This window comes from Neoarius graeffei, chromosome 6 (assembly GCF_027579695.1).
Source record: "Neoarius graeffei isolate fNeoGra1 chromosome 6, fNeoGra1.pri, whole genome shotgun sequence".
Taxonomy (NCBI): Eukaryota; Metazoa; Chordata; class Actinopteri; order Siluriformes; family Ariidae; genus Neoarius; species Neoarius graeffei.
In genome coordinates, this window is record NC_083574.1 from 59,260,218 (window position 1) to 59,273,557 (window position 13,340).

Below are 13,340 nucleotides of genomic sequence, written 5' to 3' on the forward strand. Positions count from 1 at the left end.
ATGTTCTCCCCGTGTCCGCGTGGGTTTCCTCCGGGTGCTCCGGTTTCCCCCACAGTCCAAAGACATGCAGGTTAGGTTAACTGGTGACTCTAAATTGACTGTAGGTGTGAATGTGAATGGTTGTCTGTGTCTATTGGCCCTTTTCCACTACCCTTTTTCAGCTCACTTCAGCCCGACACGGCTCGCGTTTCGACTACCTCAGAGCAGCGCGACTCAGCTCGCTTCAGCCCTGCTTAGCGCCCAAAACTCGCACGGTTTTGGAGTGGGGCTGAAGCGAGCCAAACCGAGCCGAGTGGGGCTAGGGGCGTGAGGAGACACTCCTCTGTGCACTGATTGGTGAGGAGGAGTGTCCTCACATGCCCACACACGCCCCGCGAGCACGCTGGGATCTGTAAACACCATAAACCTGGAAGAAGAAGAATTACGAGAATTTCTGAAGCCTTATGCGCCTCGCCTCATCTATACGCTCTTGCCAGTATCTGTTGGCGTTGTCGGTGACAACAAGCCACAGCACCAAGACCAGCAACACTAACGACTCCATGTCCTCCATGTTTATTGTTTACTATCCGGGTCGTGAGACTACCGCTTAAAAGATCACTGATGTCACTGTTTGCACCGCCTAACGACATCACGTGACGTCCACCCACTTACGCTAACTCCACCCAATGTGTCCACCCACTTCCAGCCAGCACGGTTCAGCGCGGTTGTAGTCAAAATGCAACTCCAACAGCCCCGCTCAGCTCGGCACGGCTCAGCCCAACTCAGCCGCGTTGGTAGTGGAAAAGCGGCATTAGTGTCAGCCCTGTGATGACCTGGCGACTTGTCCAGGGTGTACCCCGCCTTTCGCCCGTAGTCAGCTGGGATAGGCTCCAGCTTGCCTGCGACCCTGTAGAACAGGATAAAGCGGCTACAGATAACGAGATGAGATGAAACCCAGGCTTAAACGGGCTTCGCCTTCATGATCAAGATATTCGTGAAAAAGGAACAAAATCTCAACATGCGCTCCTAAGACGTACGCGTCACTCTACTTTTAATCAGTTGATTTCTGAGTGACTGTGCAAGTGTCTTACTTTCCGACAATCATGTGGAGTTGGTGCTGAACCTCAGCGCGCACGCTGGCTGTTACTGTGGTGGCCAGCTGGTCTTGGGAAGTCTGCAATGCATCAATCATCTGCTGCAGCTGACCAATTACAGGGTCCCGAGCATCTTGCTCACGCTGCTTCCTGTTCTTGACATGCGTCTCCAGCTGCTGAATGTCTGTTCGGAGAAAGACAGGTTTGTAATATTATTTTGGGTCACTGCAATCCGATGAGGTTACAATGCCACTATTGGCTCCATTTATTTGGGAGAGAGAAAGACAGAGAGAGAGAGAAAGTAAACCTCCTTGTACAAAATGTTCCCGATTACAGGATTTCGGCTGCATGAAGCAATCAGTTTGAGTCCCTGATATACTGATGACATTTCACAAACACGTCAACCCCAAAGCAGAAATAAAGAGGGGGTCATTTAAACTTTTCTAGCATCTACATCTTTAAGACAGATGAATGGCAGATGGTGGCATCCCAAATAACTATATACTTATCTAATGGTAGCGAAAGCAAACATACACTACTGTTCAAAAGTTTGGGGTCACTTTGAAATGTCCTTATTTTTGAAAGAAAAGCACTGTTCTTTTCAATGAAGATCACTTTAAACTAATCAGAAATCCACTCTATACATTGCTAATGTGGTAAATGACTATTCTAGCTGCAAATGTCTGGTTTTTGGTGCAATATCTCCATAGGTGTATAGAGGCCCATTTCCAGCAACTCTCACTCCAGTGTTCTAATGATACAATGTGTTTGCTCATTGCCTCAGAAGGCTAATGGATGATTAGAAAACCCTTGTACAATCATGTTAGCACAGCTGAAAACAGTTGAGCTCTTTAGAGAAGCTATAAAACTGACCTTCCTTTGAGCAGATTGAGTTTCTGGAGCATCACATTTGTGGGGTCGATTAAATGCTCAAAATGGCCAGAAAAATGGCTTGACTATATTTTCTATTCATTTTACAACTTATGGTGGGAAATAAAAGTGTGACTTTTCAGGGAAAACACAAAATTGTCTGGGTGACCCCAAACTTTTGAACGGTAGTGTACACTCACAGATTTGTTTTCGCACTGCTAAACTCAAAACATTGCCCATTCACCCTGATGGAAAGCACAGGAGGAGCTGCAGTTTTCAAGAGTGTCAAATTAACTTGAGAAAAGAGCACCAGGTAAAACATTTAATAATGATGTGCCAAAGGGGTGGAGCTTCCAGAGGGTTAATTAATATCAGAGCATTCAAAACAATTGCCAGTCATATGTGGATTGGCTCATCGGACATATTTATTGAGGGCGAAAAGTGGATTCCCGTAGTGCAGGGGTCACCAAACTACGGCCCGCCACCCCCCTTTGACCGGCCCCCCAGCCCCTCTGCCCCCCATCACTTGAACCGGCCCTATGAGGTAATCCCCAAAAGTGGTCATGGCCTATTTTTTTAAATTGCTTTTTGGCAAATAATAACATGTCTGCATCTTGTATTTTGTTGATTTTATCAATTAAAATTGATATCTAGTTATAAAATGAACTATTCATATTTTCCGAATTTTCGTCATATGCTCGCGATCAAGCAGTGACAGGCCGCGCACGCGCAGAGAACTGTCAGTGTTCAGGACAGCAAATGGCTAGTGGTAAGCGAAAAGCTGACAGAGAGTGCAGAGTTTTTAAAGAACAGTGGACCACCGATTATTTTTTCGTTCAGTGTAAGGACTGTGCAGTTTATCTTGTATGTAAAGAAAGTGTGCCGGTTTTCAAATAATATAATCTGCGTCGTCACTATGAAACCCGCCACAAAGAGTATGCTAGTTTGCGAGGGCAAACAAGAGAAGACAGGATTCGGAGGATGAAATGCAGACTGGCTGCACAACAGAATGTATTCCTTCCCCAAACCCAGATCAACCAGGCTGCTGTCCGAGCTTGCTATAAGGTAGCTCACCTACTAGCTACCCATGGAAAGCAGTTTACTGATGGGGACTTTGTTAAAGTATGCATGCTTGCTGTGGCCGAGGAGGCGTGTCCCGACAAGAAGGATGCGCTCAATGCAGTGAGTCTCTCCGCACCTACTATGACCAGGCGAACCGAAGATTTGGGGGACAACGTGTATGACCAGCTGAATGAGAAAGCGTCAGAATTCGAGTTTTTTGCTTTGGCCATGGATGAGAGCAATGACGTGCAGGACACAGCACAACTGCTGTGATCTATTGATCTATTGCTCATATTATTATAATTTCACTGTTTTTTAAAATGTATTTATTTTATAGGCCTATTTATTTGACCTTTATTAAGTGCTGCATACAATTATTATTTATATTATTAATATCAACAGGCCTACCTACAATTTATAATTTTCCACTCACCTTTGCCAGTGTCAATCACCTCAAATAGGCAGATGTTTCTTACCTTGACAGCTTTGATATTATTTTTATTAGAAAATAAATAAATGGAATATCTGTGGTATTTCAAATTAAAACAAAGTGTGAAGACTTGATTACTATTTTTGCAAACCACTAGTAAAGATAAACAAATATGTGCCAGGAATCAAGTGTTGATATAGTAGTATGGATATAGTAGTGGGGATATAGTAGTGGGGATATAGTAGTGGGGATATAGTAGTGGGGATGGCCATGCCAGGCTAGTAATCTCTACTACACAATGAGGCCTGCTGGTGGTCATATTTGTCTGGGTCATACAATTCTATGTGATATAGCTGACCCGACCCCGGCCCCCCATCACAGTCAGGAACGACAATGTGGCCCCCAGAGAAAAAAAGTTTGGTGACCCCTGCCGTAGTGTATTTGAGTGATAACTTACAGCAGCATACTATGATGTTAAAATGCGGAGTTCCTACTCAAAATGCAGAAAGATCTTAATTTATCTTTCTACTTGAATAAACAAAAAGCAAAACAAACCCGTGCAGGTGTTCCTGTGTTAACCCTCTGGGATTTGAGAGTTTCGCCGGCAAAGCTCGGTAGGTTTAGAAGGAGGAGGTCATGTACTTGGATAAATATATTCGCAAGTTATCATCATACAAGCATGATAAAGTTGGTCAATATGTTTACACTTTCCTATGTGCCCACTGCCAAATATTATAGTTTTTAAATTACCGAAATTAGATGAAACATAAAACTTGTCACCGTCCTCAGTGGCACCGGAGTCGGAGCACTGAGCGCTCACTTACGCATTCATAAAAAGACCATTCACATGGTAACGGCATGATAATCACTTTCACTCTTTCGGTTTCGATTGGTTTCTCTTTCGTGGTGGGAACGCCCACCGTAAACAGGATAAAATCTGGTCAGCCATAGTTTAGGCCAGGGCTATTCAGGCTACGTTCACACTGCAGGCTGAAGTGACTCAAATTCGATCTTTTCGCCCATATGTGACCTGTATCCGATCTTTTATTGACAATATGAACGACACAGATCCGATTTTTTCAAATCCGACCCAGGCCGTTTGGATATGTGGTGCTAATTCCGATTCCTATCTGCTCTTTTCATATGCGACTTCAGTCTGAACCGCCAGGTCGCATTCATCCGACTTACACGTCATCAACAAGCCACAAACGTCACTATTCTGCGCTGAAGTAGGCGGCGGGTCTCTCAAAAAAAGTTACAACAACATGGCGCATAATGACGGGCGCAGATAGAGGGTGGGACGAGTCATATTTAAATTCACCTCGCTCGGTCCCCCCCACTTATAGGGAGGAAAAAACGTCTATGCTGTCTTTCTTTGCATAAGGCAAACCTCACGGAAAAATCAAAAGACTAATTACCATTCGGTTTATTGAGGTGCACAGCAGTGTATACATATAGTTGCAACAACTCACATAAAACAAAACAAAGACTGATATTTGGTTGGTTGAGCTGCGCAGACTGCACAGGTTGCGAGCTCGAGCTTGGTTGCTATGGTTACTAACAACAAGTTTGACAGGCATATCGGGGTTGGGGTTGGTTTGCTGGCAGCTTTGTCCCCCCCCCCCCCCCCCAGTTTTTTGTCCCCCCCAGTTCAAAAAACGTATCTGCGCCCCTGCGCATGACATCAATGCGAGGGACGCTTCGGGCTGTGAAGGTTCTGAATCTTCTCAATGGAAGGACGCAGAGGTTAGGGAGCTGATTTCCATTTGGGGGGATGCAGCTATTCAAGCTAGATTGGATGAGTCATACCGCAACCGGGCCGTTTTACTTCCGTAAACACTGGCCATGCTCACTGCGTGTGACGTCGTCGTATCCTGCAATGCGCATGCGGAACACTTTTAGGTCGCTTTTCGTTCATACTGAGGATCACATACAAGTCGCATATATTTGTTAATGTGAACGACCTCACAAAAAAATCGGATTTCACAAAAAAATCGGAATTGAGCATTAAGCCTTGCAGTGTGAACGTAGCGTCAAATGCATTTGCGGGGGGGGGCCAAACTAGAAAATTACAAAATTTGTGAGGGCCGGACAGACAATTGACATAAAATTGATATCGGCTAAAGGCAATTAAAATATACTATACTAAGGTACATAATATATGAAATAAAATAAGGTACATTATTCTTTTCCTTTATTATGAAATATAATGAAAAATGGTACTTTTTTAATAGATGAGGACACGTTGTCTTTCATTTTTTGGTCAACAATAATTTGTCAACAACTGCCAGCATGCAGTCTTTAATAGTTTCCGACTCGGTGAAGGGTCTTTTTTTTTTCTTGTCAGTATCCACGCCACTCAGAGATGCAATAAAAGCTCTCTCTTGTTCTGTGCAAAAGCCACCAATTGCACGCTGACTTTGTTCAAAAGAAGTTAGCAGTCTGTCTATTCTCCTTCGTCTCTCCTCGGAGCCCTCTCGGTATTGCTCAGAAAATGAAGCATGTTTTGTTGTAAAACGTCTCTTCACGTTGTACTCTTTGGCCACAGCTACGGATTCGTTGCACAATAAACACACAGGTCTATCGCTTGCCATAGTTGGCAAAGTAAATAAGTACTTTTCAGTCCATTCGCTTTGAAATTTACGGTTTTCTCTGTCAACTTTGCGATGTTGCTTGGACAGCGCCATGTTGCCACTGCTGTAGCTGCATGGAGTGTCACATCGCGAGAATCGGCGAAAATGAGTGCTTGCCACCATGGAGACAACCTGTACTCTGGTCTGTGCCAGAGCGGTAGAGAAAACTGTGCACCGCGACAGATACGTAGATATGTTTTTTGTTTTGTTTTAAAAAATCTGCCGTGCCAATTTTGCCCCCGGGCTGCTATTTGAATAGGCCTGGTTTAGGCTATTTGGAGGTAAAACTTGTTGCGAGATGGCATGCGGATTTTATAGGCTTTGGATGATTCAGGACAGCGATTCAGTTCAATCTTGAGAACTGCGATACGGATGATGAGCAGTGTCTTTTTTTTTTTTTAAACTTCAACTCGATCCAACCGAAGATCAACTCGAGTAAGTGTAAATATTTCTTCCACTTCTTATGAGTAGATTGGTTGATATGCGTGCACTGTAGTGCATACACGTGAAAAATGACGGAGCAATTTTTTCCAGAGTTAAACGTATTTTCCTCAAAAATAGTTAATTTTACTATACTTTGAATTTAGAGTGTAAAATTTAGAGTTGGAGCGGGAGCAAAATTGCAGAGCAATTGAGTAACAGACTAGGTTGTGGCTCTGAATTGAGTAAAATAGCACAAGAGTTAATTTCAGGACACTGAATAGAGTCAAATACCAGATAACTGAAGCTGTTGGAAAAAGCAGTTTTAGAACCGTATCAGAATGTACTTAAAAAAAAAAAAAAAAAAACATTACCTGACCCATTGTGACTTGACCTGACGGGATTAAGAGTTGGCAGTGAGAGGGGTTTTCCTTCTTCTCATTGAATGGAATGGAATTTTTTACCCTCCTCATTGAATTCCCCTCCCACTGCCAACCCTTTATCCCAAAACAACGGGACATAATTTTTTTGATGGCCAGTTCATTGTCCAAATCAATGGATCAGATTTAAGTTTTTGTGCTTGATGCATTCCTAAGACTGAACAGAATTACCTCAAGTGACCAAGACTGTTCGTCACAATGGGTAAGGTCATGTTTTTCCACACATTCCAACACCGTTCTAAAACTGCCTTTTACAACATCATTTATCTATCATCTTTTTTTAAAAGTACAATCATGACATACATACACTACACCGATATTATTGTAGCTGAACAATTTGACTTTGAAAATACCCTCAGAACCCAGAGGGATGAAAATGGCTTTCAGTGGAAGTGTTTCGTGTTGGTGATTCTTACACTCATTGGTTCCTTGTTTAAAGCTGTCATTTATCTGCTGAAACATGGACTGACAGCCACGCTCAAACACGGGGAGAACAATGCTTTGGAAGGCGTCTTTGTAAGCCGCCTGTATAGGCCCCTGCATGGCTTCGGCTGCGGCTCGCCCGATGGCATCGGTAGTGTTCTGCGAAAAAAAAAAAATTTCAAAAAGGGATGAAATTGTAAGAAGGTTTTAACCGCTTGCAGTGGGTGCTCTTTTTGGCAAAAAAACATGAAGATAACAGTGTGCGCCATGTTTAAACTTCTTTCAGCTGTTTTACATGTTATAGTTGCTCATTCATTTGAATAAATAAATAGATGTGGCTTTCACGATGCAGTAAATTGCAATTCTTCTCCTGCAAAAGCAAGGTTTGAGGCACCGACCCCTGCTAAAGTTCAAGAACACGGTGAAGTTCAGCAACTGACCTTAGACTTAACAACTTTGGTGACATTCTCCTTTAATGTGGCTTCCACTGCAGTAAGCTTTGCTGCAATAACGTTACTCATCTGTCCAGTCAAGGGTTCCAGACTCTTCGTTACGGCTGCAACACAAGGAACAAAAAACAGCATCACCAATCATCCTTTGTACAACGTTCTACCTGAAGTAGTGTTTCCAAAAGAAACTACCATGACTAACACACACACTCGGCAGCGACGGAAACGAACGTCACGACTGCTTAACGGTGTAGGCGTTTGCATTTCGATGGCTAATAAGCGGTTCTTACTCTGCGGAACTGATTTCTTCATCTCCTCGCGCAACACTTTGTCCAGGCGATTTGAGACAGTGGTGCTCAAGGTGTGAGCCAGCTGCTGTGCCATGTGCTCCTGAAGCTGCTGGTTACACGCGTGTCCCTCTGCCAACAGCCGCTCCATTGTTCTTTCTGACACGTAGCAGCCAGTCAAGGGGCAAACACCAATCAGTGGAGAAAATCAGTAAGGCAGCATTTTTTCTTTTTCTTTTTAGCATTCAGGAATCTTGTGGCAAGAACATCAGAACACAAATGACTTCAGACCAGACTGAATCTTTTGCTTAAAAAAAACTGCAGTTCAGCCGAAGCCTTTATTAACATTTAAAAGAAAGAGAAATATTTGCATAAACTAGCCTCAAATCAACAGTATCTGACAAGTTCTTATAGGGGATTATTGTGCTTTTAGGACATCTCATTATCTCTAGCCGCTTTATCCTTCTACAGGGTCGCAGGCAAGCTGGAGCCTATCCCAGCTGACTACGGGCGAAAGGCGGGGTACACCCTGGACAAGTCGCCAGGTCATCACAGGGCTGACACATAGGCCAAGTTTACATTAGACCGTATCTGTCTCGTTTTCTTCGCAGATGCACTGTCCGTTTACATTAAAACGCCTGGAAACGCCGGGAAACGGGAATCCGCCAGGGTCCACGTATTCAATCCAGATCGTGTCAGGTCCGGTGCTGTGTAAACATTGAGAATACGCGGATACGCTGTGCTGAGCTCTAGCTGGCGTCGTCATTGGACAACGTCACTGTGACATCCACCTTCCTGATTCGCTGGCGTTGGTCATGTGACGCGACTGCTGAAAAACGGCGCGGGCTTCCGCCTTGTATCACCTTTCATTAAAGAGTATAAAAGTATGAAAATACTGCAAATACTGATGCAAATACTGCCCATTGTGTAGTTATGATGGTCTTTAGGCTTGCCATCCTTCCACTTGCAAGTGGTGAGTGATATGCGCTGGGATCTCACACACAGCGGCTCAGTCCCGAATCGTGGCTCGTGCACTTCACTCGTGCACTGTGTGAGCTGCGCAGGGCCGGAGTGCGCACCCTCCAGAGGGCACTCGCTGTTCAGGGCGGAGTGATTTGGAGCACAGGATGCCTGCGGAGCCGAGCGTATCCGTGTATTGGTGTTGCTGTGTGCACGCGAATCGTGTATTGGTGTTGCTGTGTGCACGCGAATCGTTTTAAAAACGTTAATCTGATGATCCGCTGATACGGTCTAATGTAAACTTGGCCATAGACACAGACAACCATTCACACCTACAGTCAATTTAGAGTCACCAGTTAACCTAACCTGCATGTCTTTGGACTGTGGGGGAAACCGAAGCACCCAGAGGAAACCCACGCGGACACGGGGAGAACATGCAAACTCCACACAGAAAGGCCCTCGCCGGCCCCGGGGCTCGAACCCGGACCTTCTTGCTGTGAGGCGACAGCGCTAACCACTACACCACCGCTTTTATGACATTTCGGGTTCATTTGTAAACCGTACATGGACACTGAGTGACTTGAAATTTGCTCAAGAGAAGTCATTCATGCCACACAACAGGATGGAAAAAGATAAGTTCACATAACCAGAAATGACTTAATTTGTACCCACACTGTCAGCAAGACTAATTTTATCCGTATACCTATGCTTGGCATTCCTTGAGAGTCGACTGTATAGCGATACAATGCTTTCCCTTCCGTTTTGTTTTTAAATCAGGACACGTCTTAAAAACACACGATTAAACAGAAATCTCTGTGTGTGTAGCATGCAAGAGCTGCCAAAATAGCAGAACAATCTCATGAATTGCAAAATACCCATGACTCCAAACACAAATATCATTATTTTTAAAAACACGGGTTATCGTCACAGCCTGAATGGAAGTCTAAACAAATATTATATACTTTATGTCAAAAGATGAGACTGGATAAAGGCATTCTACGACACAAATTTCAGCTGATTTTTCATTTATTAGAAAACCAAATGGATGTCCCTCAAATGAACTTAACGGGGATTCGGAAAAGAGTAAACTCTTTCCAATTAGTTTAGAATTCTCCACGGCTGGGCTTCTGAAAGCTGTGAACGAGGGGAGCTAGTATCGAAACTGCACAGTGTGCACAAATGTCTTCATTTTTACCTTTGCGAATTATTTATTGACTACTGGATTGGGCTTTGGCTAAAGTGTTGAAGTCTTGCTGGTCTTTGGACAGTTTTGTTGATTGGGAGTTGTTCATTACAAGACGGTGCAGGCGAGAAGAATAAAGGCTGCTCTGTTCATATACTATGAATAATGGAAGGTTAAAGTGCCATTCCACCATTGGATGTATTCTTTGGCATAAAATACAATATATTTTGACAACATATATAAATGGTATCACTAGACAGAGAAATCTTTTAGCTTCAAAATGATATATAATTTGACAACGACAAGTATATTAATTTTGCGACCAAAGTCACCTACCCTTTTAATTTCCGCGCGTGATGTCATCGGCAGGTTCCCCTTCTTGTGTACCACGTGACGTGGCACATATTATCAGCAATGGCGGATAGAATACGATAAAAATAATACCAATAAATCTAGCTAATACCAATAAATCTAGCTAACTGAAAGATGAACTCAATTTTTCTGGCCCCCATATACGAGGAGAAATGACTCTCACTTTGGGGGTTTCCTGGTCTAAAAATAGACCGACACGTGGTACACAAGAAGGGGAACCTGCCGATGACATCACGTTTCACTACCGCGCGGAAATTAAAAGGGTAGGTGACTTTGGTCGCAAAATTAATATACTTGTCGTCAAAAAAATTGTTTGATATATCATTTTGAAGCTAAAAGATTTCTCTGTCTAGTCATGTTGTCATAAAATATATTGTATTTTATGCCAAAGAATGCATCCAATGGTGGAATGGCACTTTAAGTACCGTACAATGTTGTCTATTACCTTGTTAAAAAAATATCTATATATATTATAGCACTCAATATTCAATACCTGGTTTGTGTGCTCATGGGGATTGATCTCTTAAAGTAAATCCTTCCAAAGTTTGTCTCACTGCCACTATTACAAGATCAACGGTGAGCTCCTGCTCACTTACGTATCCCTGCCGCTCTCGCTTATCAGAATGCAAGCAATCGAAGGAATAGGACACTTATTCTGAATGTTGACTTCAACAAATAACCCTGAAACAAGAGCAGTGTTCTCCCCAGGGATTTCAAATAGCATTCTGGTAAACTGTCATTTTGAAATGGCGTCAAAATCCACGCTGTGCGTTTTGTAAATAGTCGGGAAACAGGAAGTCGATGTGCGAGAGACCTGAAAACGGTATACACGGTATAGAACCCCAAACTGAAGTTTGGTACCAAGTAGCTATGATTTGTGGTTGCTGAGAAAAAGGGTGTTTCGGATGGACAGAGGTAAACCAGTATACCCCCCCTCCTTTGGAGCGGGGGGTATACTGGTATAATAACAACCACCCTTGATAGTTGGGTGGCACGGTGGTGTAGTGGGTGGCACTGTCGCCTCACAGCAAGAAGGTTCTCGGTTCGAGCCCAGCGGCCGATGGGGGCCCTTCTGTTGCCCCTTTTCCACCAAAGCAGTTCCAGGGCTGGTTCGGGGCCAGTGCTTAGTTTGGAACCGGGTTTTCTGTTTCCACTGACAAAGAACTGGCTCTGGGGCCAGAAAAACTGGTTCCAGGCTAGCACCAACTCTCTGCTGGGCCAGAGGAAAGAACCGCTTACGTCAGCGGGGGGGCGGAGTTGTTAAGACCAACAACAATAAGACCGTGAAAGATCGCCATTTTTAAGCGACGAGAAGCAGCAGCTGTACAAACGCGAAGTCATCCATTATTATTATTGTTGTTGCTGCTGCTGCTTCTTCCGTGTTGTTTTTGCTTCAATATTCGCGCTAAGGTTTATGCAAACGTAGCGACGTAACTGACGTATACAGCGACGTAACTGACGTATACAGCGACGTAACTGACGTGGCTTCCCTTAGCACCGCGAGCTATGGAAAAGCAAACTGGTTCTCAGCTGGCTCGCGAGTTGAACGAGTTGTGAACCAGCACTGGCCCCGAACCAGCCCTGGAACTGATTTGGTGGAAAAGAGGCATGTGTGGAGTCTGCATGTTCTCCCCGTGTCTGCGTGCTCCGGTTTCTCCTGCAGTCCAAAGACGTGGTTAGGTTAACATGGGGCAACCATGTGCTGAAGTGCCTTTGAGCAAGGCACCGAACCTCCAACTGCTCCCCAGGTGCTGTAGTATAGCTGCCCACTACCCTAGGTATGTGTGTGCACGCTCATTGCTCACTTGTGTGTGTGTTCACCGCTTCAGATGGGTTAAATGCAGAGAACAACTTTCACTGTGCATGTGACAAATAAAGGCTTCTTCTTCGAGTTAATGTTTGCTGATAAATTCATCACCTGTACTTTTGTTATAGGTTTTGTTTTTTTTTTATTATTATTATGGTCTATTCTGGTTGGTTTTTGAAATGAAAGCACAACATCTGTGATTATGGATGCACATCACCTTTTGACTGATGTTGGCTGCCTCCATAATTGTGAGAGTGAAGACCGTGTGCATGCAAAGAATATTTAATTTGTACAGACCCAGTGGTAGAACTCAGCACCACAGTGTGCACAGGGGCCAGTCATGACATGGTTCTGTTATTGTATCCTGCAGCTGGAAAACGCTACACTGCTCGACATCATTTTTGTTAGCTGATGGAATTATAAAGTCACAACTTTCACAGACTAAAAATTAAAAATCACAGCTGTACACATATCCCAAACAGTGGATTGGGATTTAAAATGGATTCAAATCTCAATAAGAGGCCTAGACCATTGTTTTGATCGCTCCTTGCTTAAAGCAGATACGCAGAACCTTTATTTTTAAATACATTTCTGAGTGGATAGCATCTCCATCCTTGACTCTTGTATGCTGCATAAATGGGAATAAAAAATAAATATATTTTTGAGAGTTAAAATCAACCGCAAAGTTGGCATTCAAGCTGCCCCACTGAGCCAGCCAGCCCCGAGTGCGTGACGTCACCGCGGTAACCGGTTTTAAGGCCGAGGCCTTTTACAGCTATAGACCAAAGTCATATAAATAAAAATTTACGGTGCAAGTAAGAAATAGCGTTACCGACTTGCTCAACTAAGACTGATTTGACTTCATTGATTGTGGGTTGACTATCATTAAAACAGGATGGGTGCTATAACTTATGCAACATACATGTACATG

The 13,340-nt window shown here is 43.7% G+C and overlaps 1 protein-coding gene across 1 annotated transcript in view; it reads right to left on the minus strand.

Moving 5' to 3' along the window:
* Positions 1-13,340, minus strand: part of edc4 (enhancer of mRNA decapping 4) — a 99,171-nt gene that overhangs the window by 21,383 nt on the left and 64,448 nt on the right. The window contains exons 23-26 of the mRNA XM_060923937.1: positions 8,091-8,246; positions 7,792-7,907; positions 7,345-7,510; positions 1,071-1,257 (exon numbers count right to left, since the gene is read on the minus strand). Coding sequence (XP_060779920.1) covers positions 1,071-1,257; positions 7,345-7,510; positions 7,792-7,907; positions 8,091-8,246 — 625 coding nt within the window. The remainder of the gene's footprint in view (positions 1-1,070; positions 1,258-7,344; positions 7,511-7,791; positions 7,908-8,090; positions 8,247-13,340) is intronic.